General features: G+C 34.9%; 1 protein-coding gene across 1 annotated transcript in view; it reads left to right on the forward strand.

The window, feature by feature from the left end:
- Positions 1-2,008: 2,008 nt before the first annotated feature.
- The window catches only part of Smp_129520 (hypothetical protein), a gene marked incomplete at both ends in the record, with an annotated part of 49,158 nt that continues 36,213 nt past the window's right edge, over positions 2,009-14,953 (forward strand). The window contains 13 exons of the mRNA XM_018799161.1: positions 2,009-2,116; positions 2,146-2,226; positions 2,263-2,352; positions 3,802-4,107; positions 4,529-4,618; positions 6,081-6,173; positions 6,648-6,695; positions 6,920-7,030; positions 8,556-8,664; positions 8,823-8,996; positions 10,961-11,051; positions 11,233-11,602; positions 12,682-12,991. Coding sequence (XP_018650977.1) covers positions 2,009-2,116; positions 2,146-2,226; positions 2,263-2,352; positions 3,802-4,107; positions 4,529-4,618; positions 6,081-6,173; positions 6,648-6,695; positions 6,920-7,030; positions 8,556-8,664; positions 8,823-8,996; positions 10,961-11,051; positions 11,233-11,602; positions 12,682-12,991 — 1,981 coding nt within the window. The remainder of the gene's footprint in view (positions 2,117-2,145; positions 2,227-2,262; positions 2,353-3,801; positions 4,108-4,528; positions 4,619-6,080; positions 6,174-6,647; positions 6,696-6,919; positions 7,031-8,555; positions 8,665-8,822; positions 8,997-10,960; positions 11,052-11,232; positions 11,603-12,681; positions 12,992-14,953) is intronic.

Below are 14,953 nucleotides of genomic sequence, written 5' to 3' on the forward strand. Positions count from 1 at the left end.
CACAGTTCCGTTTTGCTCATCGAGTGGTCAATGACTAGAACACCTTACTCGAATAAGTAGTATCAGCCCCGCCAGCTAACACTTTCCCGCAGAATCTGGACCTTCACTGGAAGGCAAACTGTTAGGATTGACACAGGTCCACCAGCCTACTATCCTTATAACTGAAGACTGAAGACCGACTGAATCGAGCAACCTCAGGCGCGCGGTTTCGAAAGGTGAGTGGCAGTGTTTTGTCTGTTCCTATTTTTTGCATTCTGCCTAGTAACGAGCCCTGAACTTTAATACTACTTTGGGTGTTGCGTTCGATCTTCAGTTTTTTGCTACGCCGAACCTTTAATAGAAGTTACCATCCGTCTGTCGTCTATCTTGCAGTTGTAGGTTGTGCGCTTTCATGAGTATCCCACTCTTAATAATTGTTAATATTGAACCTCCTTCTTAAGGATGATATCTGAAGGTTGACTAAAATAGGTTGTATTTTGGATCTGATCTCGTAATACCCGTCTGAGATCCATCCGATTACTTTGGATTTACTGAGTAGACTTTATTTTAACCACAATGTAGACCACTCAAAATACCACTTTTAATCGAAATTCATTAAGTGAAACTGTGCACAGCTAAAGTTTATGCTTTAAGTCCTTTGTTTTGAGAGTAAAAACACTCAGAGCGAAAACCTGAGTACACAATTGGATGATGGGTGGTCAAGCATTTCCATTAGTACTTTGGTGACAGCTTAGTCTGATAAAGATTGCTCTTTTCCCCGGGAACATAATATGGATACTGGCATTTTTGTGACTGCGTCAGTGGATAAATGAAGACGACGAGGAAATAGTAAGTTAAATAAGGACAGATCAAGGTACTGTAAAGTAAGCGTGATATTATGTTTATGATTCGTGAAAGCACAACGGTGAGTGTTCCAATACCACTGTAGTCGGTCTAGGCTCATATCACATGAAGTCCCCTACTGCTAATTTCTATCTAATTTCGAGATTCACCACATTTAATTATTGTTTGTCTCTATTTTAGGCAAATTCACTTTCAGGGCTATAAAACTGCGAATATCTGCTTTTCCACAATGTCAACCGATTTCGGATAAAAGTGACAATTTAGTAACAAATGAACAAAAAACATTTTTTAAAAAACTGGAAAGACTACTTGGATATTTATATGTAACTTGAGTAGTAGTCGAGAATATAGAAATTGGGTAAAGATCAATTTCTTGAAAACACGTTGTGTAACACGATGGGACAGTGTTGCAGTGATGTGTAATCGAGAGGGGAATGGAAATAGATCTAATTGGTTATGTATGAAAGTCGATAAAATAGGAGATGGAGGTTGGTGAATTAGTAAGACTAGAGGCTGAAATTGCGTTAGAAAAAGTGGATGGATAAGTTTCATCCATGGTTCTGAATTGTTTAGGTATATGGAGTAAGCTTGGTAAATGCACAGTAGTGATCATATGTGTGAAGCTACGCTCCAGGTCGTTAATAAGCATAAGTTGACCGAAGAACACTAACCTCAAGGTTTATGGGATCACTTTTTTTCGGGGGGAAGGGGTTACAAATCTGTCTCATTGAATTTTTTCAGATTTTATCAACAAGGTTATTAAGCCCAAACTACTTGATAGTCAAAATCCTTTGACAAGGAGGAAGAGGGAGTTCTAGTGTACTGGAAAGTCCAGATTGGCAAAACGACAAGTCTGTCATTAGTTAGTAGCAAGTACTCACTGGTATATACTTAAAAAAATCCGACCAATACTCATTTATGACATGCTTTTTTATAACTAAGTAAATGTAATGGAAGTACTGATTTTACCCCTAAGCATTCTGTGTTCACTGAGTTGGAGTTACTTTTATATCCGACTTCCTGATTGTCGCAACCAAGTTACATAACTCATGATACATTGTTAATTATTCTTTGTTTACAGATGTTATATCTTTTCTGAAGGCCTGTAGTTTTACTCATCAAGTATCTTCACCAATAGTTTCGTACGTAAAGGTGCAAATCATAGATGGCTGAAGACAGCAGTGGACTCGGTTACCGACTGGAGGAAATCCAGTCAAGTATTGCAGAAGGAAGGTTAATGCTTAACGTTCTTCGCTCCCTTCCAACCACTGAGGTATTTGGAAACTAAAATCATTTGTTCAGAATAATGATGCGTTCATAGTTCGTTTTGAGGATCTAATCAGTAGATTAGAAAACTATCAACTTCACAACAGGAAGAGCGAGGTTTGTTACATTTTTAAGTGACTTCTGGTGATTCAGGTGAAAGATGTAAAGTTACAATTGAGGACACTTAAGGAGCAACAAGACAGAATTCAGTCTCTCCTTGATCAAACAGCGACGAGTATACAGGTGAATATGAGAATTTTAGGTTTACTAACCAATTATTAGCAAAATATATCGACCATGTACATACATTTCAATGTTTGCCGTCATGTTTTTAAGTAGTGATTGCTGAATTGTGTTTATATTGTCAGCTCTTTCTAATTTTTTGGTACATCGAATTCAGTACGTTCCCTAGCCTTATTGATTTTCCACATACAAGGGTGCAAAAAACTAAACTCGAAGATCACTATATTTGTTTGTATTTATCAGGTGCTTATCAAACAAAGCTTTGATTTCGCCTCGGAAATAGTCTCATCGACAGTTTCTCTGTAGTTATCATTTGTATAAAGCACCGTTTTACAAATGCCTCAGTTGGAAATTCCACAACACTTAGTCTAAGTTTCAAGACTACCAAGTTCAAAATGATGCTTTCACAACTATTTCGCGTTCCCATGTGGTCTGCCAGTTAAACATTGAGTTTGTACTTCTCACTGTGCTCATTTTCACTACAATTATGGTTCTTATTCATTTAGATAAGTGAGAGTCACTACTATTTACTGTTTCTACTGCTTTGGGGTTATTGGCATCCAAGTTTGAAGTTGTCAATAAAGCAGTTGGATTTACTTCGTTTCTTGTAAATTATGAAGACAGAGTATTCTAATAATCTTTTGTTTAAAATATATTATAGGTCGGATTAAAACTGTTTGTTTCTCCTGAAAGTTTGAAAATTCTCGATCTTGGATGTAGGCAGACATTTTTATTAAAGTCCCTTGTTAATTCAGTAAATATCGTGTGTTCATAGCGTCCCGTCAGTCTGGAGGTCTATTAGTTTCTTCTGAAGATTGTAATTAGCCGCCTGTATCAAAAAGTGTAAAGGTCGCCAAGTCAAACTGTTATTCAAATGCTTTAAAATCTTCAAAGCATGAAAACTTATTAATGAGTACTAAATCCTGCCGACTGTATTCCTAAACTGATTCTTGTCAGTCGCCTTGTATAACAATGTTGGGAAATGATGGTATTTAAGCTTCTCAAGTTGTTTAGACACTGGATTAAGTTTGGTTTCACATACTTTTCTAAGATTCTAATAAAAAGTGGCAAGTTCCCCTAAAATAATCTCAAATAATATAACTTTTGTCCATTTTTACTCATAGTTGTAACTTACCTCACAGGCCATAGTTTGCCTATCTATTTATATCTCCTGGTGGTTGATATATAGGTGATTCGCATTGTAGGTCACCTGATGGTGGGTTTTTAAGTGGATGGTAGAAACAAGTAAAATTTCGTGTTCGCTTACAAATGAAGTTGTGCCTTCAAATAAGGCTTGTTCGCAGTAAGTTTGGGCTCATAATCTCCACACCCATGTTTGTCTTAAATTAAAGTGGAATTTCAGTTATGTAGATACTTCTGATAATTCATTATTGTGTTTTAGTATTTGATTCACGTTTCTTTACTGAAGGGTATTTCTGCTTTCTGTAGGATTCTGGTTTATCTGTAGCACCCGGTGGGTCTTCCAGTGATACTCGAGCAAATGTAATGTTTTCAAATTCAGCGTCAACACTGCTTTCCAAATTTGAGTCCTTACTGTCCAACGGAAACAACCAAGGTTGTCAAAAAGATGCTGATCGGGTTCCTTGTAGTGTTAATTGTTCACGCAACTTTAAACCAAAGCAAGAACCAGGGGACACTACCCAAGGAAACGATAAACTATCAACCCTTAACACTAAGCTATTGTTGAAACCTCTAGATTGTGAAGAGTCGACAGATTTATCTACCCAATTCGATGTAAGTTTGTCTCATGTCAAATGATCACTAATTTTTATTTTGAGTAACTTTCGGGTTAAGTATTCGGAAAGAATGTTTTCTTACTTTTATACACTTGTTTAGTGATGGGAAGTTTCTATATTCTCTTATTTACAGCATTGGTAAAACACTGGGTTCTGGACCAATAAATCGCAAGTTCACTCTGCTCCATATACTTCAGTCTGAGCGGTCGTAGAATCACTAAACCTCATACAAAGTATTGAGTAGATAGTCATGTACTTAATAAATGAGCTACACTGGCATCAATTTCTACTTTTGTCCAGAGATCATGAATTTAAGCCATATAATAAATGGAATAGTTTTATGTATAGTCTTTTTAAATCGTATTGAAACCTTGAAGTGCTGATTTTACGTTTAAATTTCATACTTTTTTGTGATTTAGGTGCATCTGTCTGAACTACAGAAATTGATTGAAGAATCAGAAAGATTTGATGAGATGGTTAAACGACTTGTATTAATAACAAGGAGAGCAGTAAGTCGTTTGAGTTGACATCGTTATGTTAATCAGTCAGTTAGTCACACGTAACGTAGAACCTGGGACATGTATGTATCTTTTCAGGTTGCCACACTAGCACAACGAGATGGAATAGTCATGGCAAATTATAGAACAAATATGGTAACGGTAGTAGTGGCAGCAGAAAAGGTTAGGCATATAGTTCGAGAAAATATGGATTTGTGGGATGATTGTCTTTTATCGTTATTTATTCTTTATTACGTTTTGTACAATAAGGATTCAACTCTGAATGAAGTCATCTTGGTATCTAAAGAAAAGTTACCTAGATGTTTAGTTCAGTAGATATAGATTTTGTACTATTTAGTTAAATAAAAATTTCTAAGCATATCACGCGACTAATTTATTTTATAACTACTAGTATAAGACTTCGTGAAGTTTCATACCTCATGTGTCTTGACAACGCAGTTGTGAAACCTAAAAATTTATAAAGCGAAATGTCGTCAGTCGATGGATTCATTGACAATTGGACTAAACCATGTTGGCAGATGTAGACTACCTGGTTGGGGTTCGCGTCATCGTAACCAGTAGTTGGAGACTTTGAGTGACATGGCTCAAAATCACTTGGAATGGTTCAGGTGCATCCATTCTTCGTTTCCCCCCCTCCGATTCTATACTTCTAAATGCCACATACTTTTCCTATTTCATTAATTTGTATTTTCTTAAATCGTTTGTTCGACGCCTAATCTTTTTTATTACCACTGACACTGTTATTATTTCCACTGCTCTAGGATTTGCCCTAACAAATTCATCTCCCTGTGTTAATGGGTATGGGAATTCGAATTGATGTACATATGTACCAGGTTCTATGTCACGACTGACTTTTATTCCACGAATTCCTTATTTTTCGAGTCATATTTATCCTTTCCTCATATTGTTGATACGTCTATTATTCCTACTCCTCTACGTTCCATCTTATTACTTTCACCTTATTGTGTTGATGCGGTGTAGTAACTTGGATTGATCCATATTTGTGCCAGATTCTTCTTTGACTTTCGTTGATTTATTGTTATTCATTAATCTACCCATAATTCTCCTTTTAGCTAACTGTCTTGTTGGTATGTCATCACTACTTCCTTTTTTCAGTTTTATCATATTGTTTTCTCATGGCCAACTGTAAGAATAAGGTATGTATCTCGCAATTATTGCTAAAAATTCAGTAGAAGTAAATTTACATAGATTATTCTGTTTCCTGTACAATAATGTTCCAATATCCAATTTTAACTGGTTTAATTGATGATTATAAAGATTGATTCAATCTAAACCTATTCCTTGTTCTCTCTCTCTCTCTCTATATATATATATATATATATATATATGCATTTAGTACTCAGGCAAATTTGATAAAATAACATTTTGAAATGCTAATATTGATAAGAACGTGTGTATCTTATGTTAAAATTTATTTTATTCGCTTCACTAGAATCTTGGTGAATCTACAAAGTTGCTGGGAGATATTTCGAAACGATTCTCTGAGCTTCAGATTAGTTTTAATTCACTGAAAGAAAGTTATGATGTAAGCTGTTGTAATATGATACATTTTATCCTTAATGTATATTCTGTCCATTCAAAACTGATATTTTGATATGTTTGCTTTTATTTTTGTTTGTGAATAATATTTTACTCTTTAAGAATAACTAAAATATGCATCAAGTCAGTTTAGACACAATTTATCATGTGATTTTGAAGTACTTTTGGACTTTCGTAAGTAAAAAACACACCATTTAGTTGTTTGAAACCACCCAATATTGTGGTTCTTTTAACACTCGTTCACAACTATCTCACGAGTTGCCCATTCTTCCGTGACAAATACCAAAAGTAATCTCTGATCAAAGGGATTATGCACACGTGTCCGACTGAAATCAATAATCCATCTGTGATCTTGAGATATTATTTCTCGTACCAATATTATATTAAACATGTGTATACATGTTTTGATTTCTAAACGGATGTGCTACATTTTCTGCATGAAAATTTGTTTATTTTTCAGTCACTTCATAGTGAACCTCAACTCCCTCCTGAATTGCGCAAAGTTCAGGTAAGTGTATTGATTGTTTTTCTTGCAGTGTTTACTAGTGTGTTTGACGTTCATTCATATATTTTTCCATCATTTCTATTTTGATAAATGTACTATTGTGTTGTTGTAAACTTTGTTCCTAGTTTGATTTTTTTCCCTTTATTATCCTGTTCAAAGCATGAATTCAATGCTTTATTTTGGCTTATGTATATACCTTATCAAAGATTATCATCTTACAATTTTAGCTTTCAAGTTTTCATGAATTTCTCAACAGTCTTAGCCGTAATTTTGATTCAACCAAAGAATGCTTTTACACGATTCATCATCTTGTCAAGGCTACTATTGAACAACAACTAGTAAGAATTTAGCTTTTTTTCGTTTTTATATGTTTCTTATTATCATTCATAATTTTATTATTATTTCATAAAATTCAGTTTATTGTTATATTCATTTGACATACTCGCCTTGTTTTATCTACACAAAGTGATATTACAGCTAAATACTTATGGCATGACCGTTTTATTTCTGAAGATTATGTTAACAGGCACTACACTTTTTAAAAATTAACCCTATAACATCTAACGCTTATTAGTCCTCATTTGCGAATGTAAATATTTGTTGTCATTTCAGAGTCAAAAACAGAACGTGGAATGAGCATTCCAACTCCCTAAACATTTCTATTTAAACAGCTTAATAATATTATTGACCCTAGTATCATAACTGTGTCCTCATCGGCTTTTATAGGAATATATTTGTTTTGAACACATAAATATTGGTACAAAGAGGCACCAAATATATGTGCGCCACACAAGTCACTTGATTTATATGTGGACCATGGTACTAAACGGGTTCCCAAACTGAAGCAGGTGGTTTTCTTAGGGGGCCACACCCGGAGCCTTCTACCTAAAGGTCTAGTCCACAAGGCAGTGGAGCAACGTCAGGAGATGCAGTCCCATGGTAGCCGGTGACCAAAGATTGGTTCATACGCCATTTGTTCCTTCGGGATCCTAAAGCCCATGTACACCATTGGTTTGGAATCATGGTTTTTCAACTCCCCTAGGTGGACTTTCCGTGTCCATCAACCCGATTAAAGCGCCGGACATTCGCGTTTCGTCCTTTCAATTTCGTAAACACCCCCGCCACGAGAAGGAAGTTAGTAGGACTTTCTTGGTAGTGGTTGTATTCATGTGTCCGTGTGAGGGCATTTCGTGATAGGGCTGACTCTTCCCACCCTCGACCGTACAAGGGCATTTGGAGGCTTATCAGTGTCAATATAAGTATGCGTTATTTTGGACATATTTTTACATCTGGAATTCACAGATGTTTGATAGATTGATTATAAACTGTAGATCGAGTAAATATTCATATAAACGATGAAATACATCGGCAACTTTCTTACTAGGTCTTATCCATTAAAATGTAAACTGAATATTATACAAATGGTCTTCAAGTATAGTTTGCCACCAAATCTCTACTCTCATACAAGCAGTATTCTTGTGTCATGTTGAGTTTTCCATAGATATTCAGTACAACGTAGAAAATTGTGAAAAACAGAGCTTACTCAAACTGTATTGTATGTTGTTTTTTCGAAAAAGATAATTTTTAGCTTACCGTCTTTAGGTTGTCTTCATTATCCATGCATATATATAACACGTAGACTAAAAAGCCATTGATAAATACCCACATTATTCTCATAGTTCATTGGTTGAGATTTTTCATTCTTTGTGATTGTTTCATAAACAAGTGTCTTGCAAAGTTTCTAAGCAATGTTATACATTCTGTTGTTCTTACTGTATACTACAGAGACACTATAATCTGATTCAAGGAACAGCAAAATTATATCCATCCGTTCTTTAAAATCTACTCTTCTTTTTTTTAAAGGCAAATGGAACGCTACAGGATGTAGACCATAGTGATGATGAAAATAATTCAACTTTGCCTGTCAATTCAACTGGTTCTGTTACTGTAAAAGACAGCAATATAGAACTAAGTAAGACCTTTATCTCTTATTTCTAAGTCATATAAATAGAGTGGAATATTGATATTTAAGCGGTATCACATGTATGGCACTTCTTTTAGTATGATAATAATAAATATTCAGAATAATTTCTAGTAGTAATAAGTAATTGTCCTTTTTTGTTTTGCCAGATACAAGCAAACAAATTAATGATGAACACGTTGAAGATGTTGATCCTGAATTTTTAAATCAGAAGGCTTATTTAATAGCATTACAACAGCGTACAGCTCAAGAAAAAGAAGAAATCGCAAAATTACTACAACAACGAGATGAACTAGCTGGACGTTTGGCATCACTTAAAGCAGGTAACCTTCTAGTCAACAAAATAAAAAGGTCATTATTAATGTAAGGAACGTTCGTAGTTTACATCACGAACTGAAATCAGTTATACAACAATTAAAAACCAGGAAGCACTGGACAGCTTCTTCGTCCTAGTGTGGGGCTCCTCATTAGTGCACATCCCCAGCTCACTGGGGATCTGACCCGGGATCTTTAGGTCTTGCGACAAGGAATTAACTTTTAGACTACTGGACGAGACTATAATTTATGGACGATCTTCGAACGAATCGGAAAACAGTCACTACAGAGTGAAAATATATTATCCAAAACCAAAGAATTAAAGTGGATACATTTGTTCTACATGGTTCAAAAACTTGTCAAGGTTAGAAAGAGGTTCGGAGGTTCTAAAATCGTAACACATACGGTAGAAGAACTCATCCGTATGGCCCCATAATAGTTGACCTCTGGAGCCATGATAAGGTCGCGAAAACTCTCTCATCCTCGACCACATAGCTTCAATATTATTAGTGTGCACTCTGGTTGTTGAGTCCACAAAATGGCGCTTGTGGATAACGACATGATGCACATAACTAAGTCTGTAGGCATCTGTACGCTCTCCAATCATCTGTATATATTGTATTGCCCGGCTGCACATATTCCCGTATAATTGGTATTATCGTTGTTTCCTATCAGTTTCTAACCCGTTGGAAGTGTCCCTTTTGAGATGACCTGTTGTATATTCCAAGTCAGTCCAAGGACCTATGAGGTATATATATGTAAGTGCTACTTACCCAGTCTTCCTTAACATTACATCCTCTGCTGAATTGTCGTTCTCTGACTACTGTTTCGTCTGTTTGAACGATTCTCCCGACTCACCCAAACGACTCGTGTAAGCTTGTCATTTTTATTGTTCATACCACTGAACAGCCGAAGCTTCAGTAACATCTGCAAATGTTGTAGCTGGTGTTACTGGTGCTTTTATTATCCAGTTCGCAACAGTTATCATAATTTGCCTTAGTCTTAATCTGGATCGAGCGAAAAACGTTCTTGTTTTAACAGACTTCTTCCTCCAACATAAATCAAATCGAAACACAACAAGGTCCAGCAGTCGTTTGATTACCGCAATCACAAATAAAGGAATGTTATAACGTGTGGCCGAGTGGATGCCTTGTTAACGTTCAATCGTGATAAGACCGCCAATCAGAGAGCAGCGAATTATCGATCGGACCAATAATACACAAAAGCCATATGAGCAGTCTTGAGTACTTATCAGTCCTGCTGCTGCCTAGCCCAGCCAGTTAAGTCCAGAACACCAATAACAGCCTCTGAGGTATAAATCATTGTACTTCAAACATACCGAGGTTATATACCAATCAAACAGACCACATCGTACCATAAAGTAGAAAATAACATATGTACAAGATTTAGCCAAATGTGACTGTGTATAGGGGGAACAGTAATTACTAGACTGGGTGTAATTCATGAATGGTAAGTCGTATGATAATAGACTATGGGCCAAAATAAAGCTTACAATAAGAGGGATATGAATATGAATAATTTAATTATTTAGCAATTATACGACAAAAAATATATGCATAGTATTGGTTCATAAATAGATCCCAAAGTTACCATTCATTATCCTTATCGGGACATAACAAGGAACTTCTTAGTAATTCCATTTGTTGTAGCCGCTCAATTATCACGTCTCTACACTCTGCTTTAAACCGATCGTACATGAGCATCATGTACTGGAATTGGCGCCGTGACCTTGAGTCGCTTCTGATTGGCTTGTCCATAAATTATAGTCTCGCCGACTACTGGGTTACCATCCAATAGTTTACGTTCCTTACCTTACAGTCAATTCAAGGTATTACACAAACATTTTCCAATACCATTGATGGGTTATCTATTGTTTATCTGTTCAGAAAAAATCAAGCTACTTGTAATTTTATGATAATTAATTTCTTTTTTATTTGTCTTATTAATTTAGCTGCCAGTAGAGCATCATTTGATACTCGTGATACTTCTGGCAACTTAGTCGAATCAACTCAAACTGATGAGCTGGAAAATGGAAATGAACGGTAACATAAACATATTCTCTGATGTTGCAAGATTTAATTTTCCTTTTTACAATGTTTTTCAGTGCAGTTTTTAGAACTATAAAGGAAGCTATTATATTAAATAATAATGATAAATATTTAAAGCTTAAATAACACAACACAAACTGACAATTAATTGTAAAAACTATATTTTTACTCCTAGTAATAATGAATCAGTCAGTGTATCACCTGATATACTTTCTAGTTTGGAAGCTAAAAAACGTGAGTTGAATGAATTAAAAACTCAACTTGAACTTCTTCGCAAGGCTGAAGCTAAAATCGCTGAATTTACACCGGTTCTACAAGGTCCAAGAGATATAAATAATTCAAACATTGCCACTCTACCACAAGAGACGTTAGACAATAAGCGAGTCACTTCTGTTTCGCAGTCCATTCTTCCAGAAGCCAGTTCACCTCGGACAAGATTTGAAATTTATAAAGATGACTCTGATGATCTAGTTAATACAAAACCTGCTGAAAATGTATCATTATCTTCGGATTTATCAACCAAAGCTGATTCTGTAACTTTTCAGGTACCCATTTTCGGTGTTTTCCTAAATTGTCATTATATATTAGGTTCTCATTTGAAATAGGCAATGTTGAGATGATATCATGAATTATTTATTGTTAAGAAAATTTCCGAATAATCCTAAATAGTAGCATGCTTATGACTTCACGGATATATGGTATGAAGTTGAATAATTATTCTTACTGACTTGTACTTTTTATGGGAAATAGTTTTCAGTTTCTTTACTAACTTGTATAGTGCCTCAACACACTAATTCTGAAAATTTTAGATCAAGTTTGTGTTTGCTTTTTGGTTTATATGACGAATATTTCATCTAAAGTTTCAAGTCCGAGAAATATGATTGGAAGCTATGTACTCTATGATTGTTAGTATATGTATTGTAAGAATTGAATTACTACTTGCGTTTGTATACTATACCAATTAAGTCTAAAATAAAGCAAGGCTAAGGTATATCAAGTTCGTAGAAAATCACGTAGTATATATATAAGTATAGGATGAGAGTATAATTTTCTCGAAAACCTTTGCGATTTCAAAATCCCAAACTTAGGAGTCTGCATTGACCGATACACTTCCCTTGATAACCATGTTTTCATTAAAGCTGGTTTACTGGACGAAAATACATCACGTTCTATCTCAAGGCCACTATAAACAAGATCCGCGTTTGGGTGGATTATTAGTGATAAATAAATTTTCCACGTAGCCCAAGGTTACCACTCACATGTTTCTGTCAGTGTAGCAGTATATTATATGTATATGCTGTAAACATCATTCCAGTTTGGAAACTAAACTCTTCATAGTCTTAATCTTTTTTTCCATAGTCAGTAGCAAAACAGCATATGAATCCGAGCACAGAGCGCGGCGATGGACCTTTGTTTGTATTTGTTTAGTTTGTTAAAAAGTGTTACTGTCCAGAACGATACACTATTTAATGTAGGATTATGGTTTGATCCAGCTAATCATTTTATTTAAGATATTCAAAGCACCATTTTTATTTAAAAAAATTTAAAATGTATCTGAATTTCTGTAGGATTGAGCGTAAATGTTTTCAGTTTATCTTAGAAACGTTTTTATTTGTTTGTACAGCAACCAGAGGTGACCTGTATTGATAATACCGAACGTTTGTATGTTAACATGCGTGAGGCACGAATACAAATAGAAGAACAACGGAATCGATATGATCGGATCACTTCAACTGGAATCAATAATACCAATTCTAGCGCTCAAAAACCATTGCAGCATGTCAGTTGTAGCGGTGCTTCTGTCGCAACTAGTCAAGATAGAACAACTCTAGCAACTTGGGGTGGATCTTCACCTGTCCCTTCTTGTTCATCTGAAGCTTCTGAAGCAAGTGACGAAGGAGATGGAGTTAGTGTTTCTGACTCCTTACCTTTAAGTAAGTTTCTCTCTGTTAGGTCATGTTTATTAGCTATAACACACCTAGGCATATGATAGAGTAGTCAATTTTAGGTGTAAATAGTTGTTTGTCTTCTCCAGTCTTCATACTATTCTGCGTTACTACCGCACTGAGTGTAAGTTTACACGATCATGGGTGCCAGGTTGTTTTACAATGAGTATCCTGGATCATTTAGTCAAATTAGTAGGTCACTGCATCCCTTCCTGATCTGAATTGTTGAAAATCCTTCTTATTACGTGAAAGTACACTATTTACCAGTGATGTCGTTGGTTTGTTCAAATAACACTGGATTTAAAATTGAATGTGTATATGGATGATTAGCTTATCCTTTTTATTTAAAGAGGTTTGTTTTATTTTGAACTTTCATTTTTTTTACCTTTCCATGTCTTGAAAATTATGCTAATGTGCACCTCTCTTCTCTTTTTCTCTGAGATTCCCACAATCGTTCATGTTTTCTGCATTTCCTGTTGATTTCTCACTGTGTCAACCGATGGATTTGTGACAAATCCCAAGTTATATTTTTGTTTATTTATTTTAACAAGGAATAGCTCAAACTTGTTCACAGTGGTGTAGATTGCTTCACCTATTTATTATGTTCTATATTTTACGTTCAAATATTCCTTCGTACATACTATTTTCATTCTATTTCCTCAAACCATGTTTTCAGTGTTTAATCTTACTGTCGTTGCTACTTTGATTATTTCGGCTCGTTTGTTGTTCATCTTGCTAGTTTTATCTCTCATGGCAAGTTGGGCTAACGCACATTCGTACCACCAGACTCCAAGTTGATTATGACTGACTAACTGATTGTTTCAATAAGAAATGGGTTATTTGATTCTTTTTTTGCTACTTAATTAACACTTCTCATAACATATACATCATAATTAAAAAGCGTTATTACATTCTTAGAGATCATTCAATATTTACGGTACTGTTTTGTCTTGACACAAGCTAATATCATTAGTTCACAACGAATAATGACTACTAGTCGGATATATCTCACATTTTTTCATGTGAATGTTACCTGTGGATTGTCATTCCAAACAAATTTACTGTACACTCACGAAATAAGTGTTTGTTAAACTGTATCACTTCGACATCTGAATTTTATATAGAAGGAAGAGAAATGTAGTTGTAAGTTCACTCAATATTCATAGCAAAGAACTAATGCAAATATCTTTGACACCCATCTTCCATCGTTTGTAGAAGTGTAGGGGGAGTAAAGTAAAAATGTGGTTATATAGTACGAAGTCAGTCGTCATCGGGATAAAACCTGAGACAGATGTAAATGGTCCCAAGTTGCACACCACATTAGTAGGACAAGATGAATAGGAAAAGCAGTCGAAATTATGTAGTAGCAATCATAATGAGAAAGACTAAACATTAGGAATATGGTTCGAAAAGATAGAGTGAAGTGATATATATATATATATACATTAGTTTTTCATAAGTGTTTCTATATTATGCGATTTACCTAAGTACTGTTAAAAGGATTTCTGAAACTATATAAGTCATTGACAAGCAATACAATTAGAAAATAACCAATCTTCACTTATATGATAATTATCAAGTTTAATAGGAAGAGAAGATGCTTCAGGGTTTTTAATATTCATTTAAAATCATTTATATCGCTCTGTTTTTTATGTCATCTTGTAACGTTTAACTGTGATACATATACATTAAAATAGGTCAAAATCTTAATGTTGTTGATACATGAATTACTAAATAAAAGACCATAGCCACAACCTAATGATCTATAATGAACCAGGATTTCATTGTTATATGTTTTTATATGACAATTTAAAATGTTTGTTTTTTTCCAGCTTAATTTAATAGTCAAACCGTTTGCGTTACCTAACTGTAAAACATTATTGGTTGTACACCTACAAGCTGTACTCCACTCACCCTTAACGCCTTTAGTGACAAATTCATTCAACTCTT

Source organism: Schistosoma mansoni, chromosome 3 (assembly GCF_000237925.1).
Source record: "Schistosoma mansoni strain Puerto Rico chromosome 3, complete genome".
Classification (NCBI taxonomy): domain Eukaryota; kingdom Metazoa; phylum Platyhelminthes; class Trematoda; order Strigeidida; family Schistosomatidae; genus Schistosoma; species Schistosoma mansoni.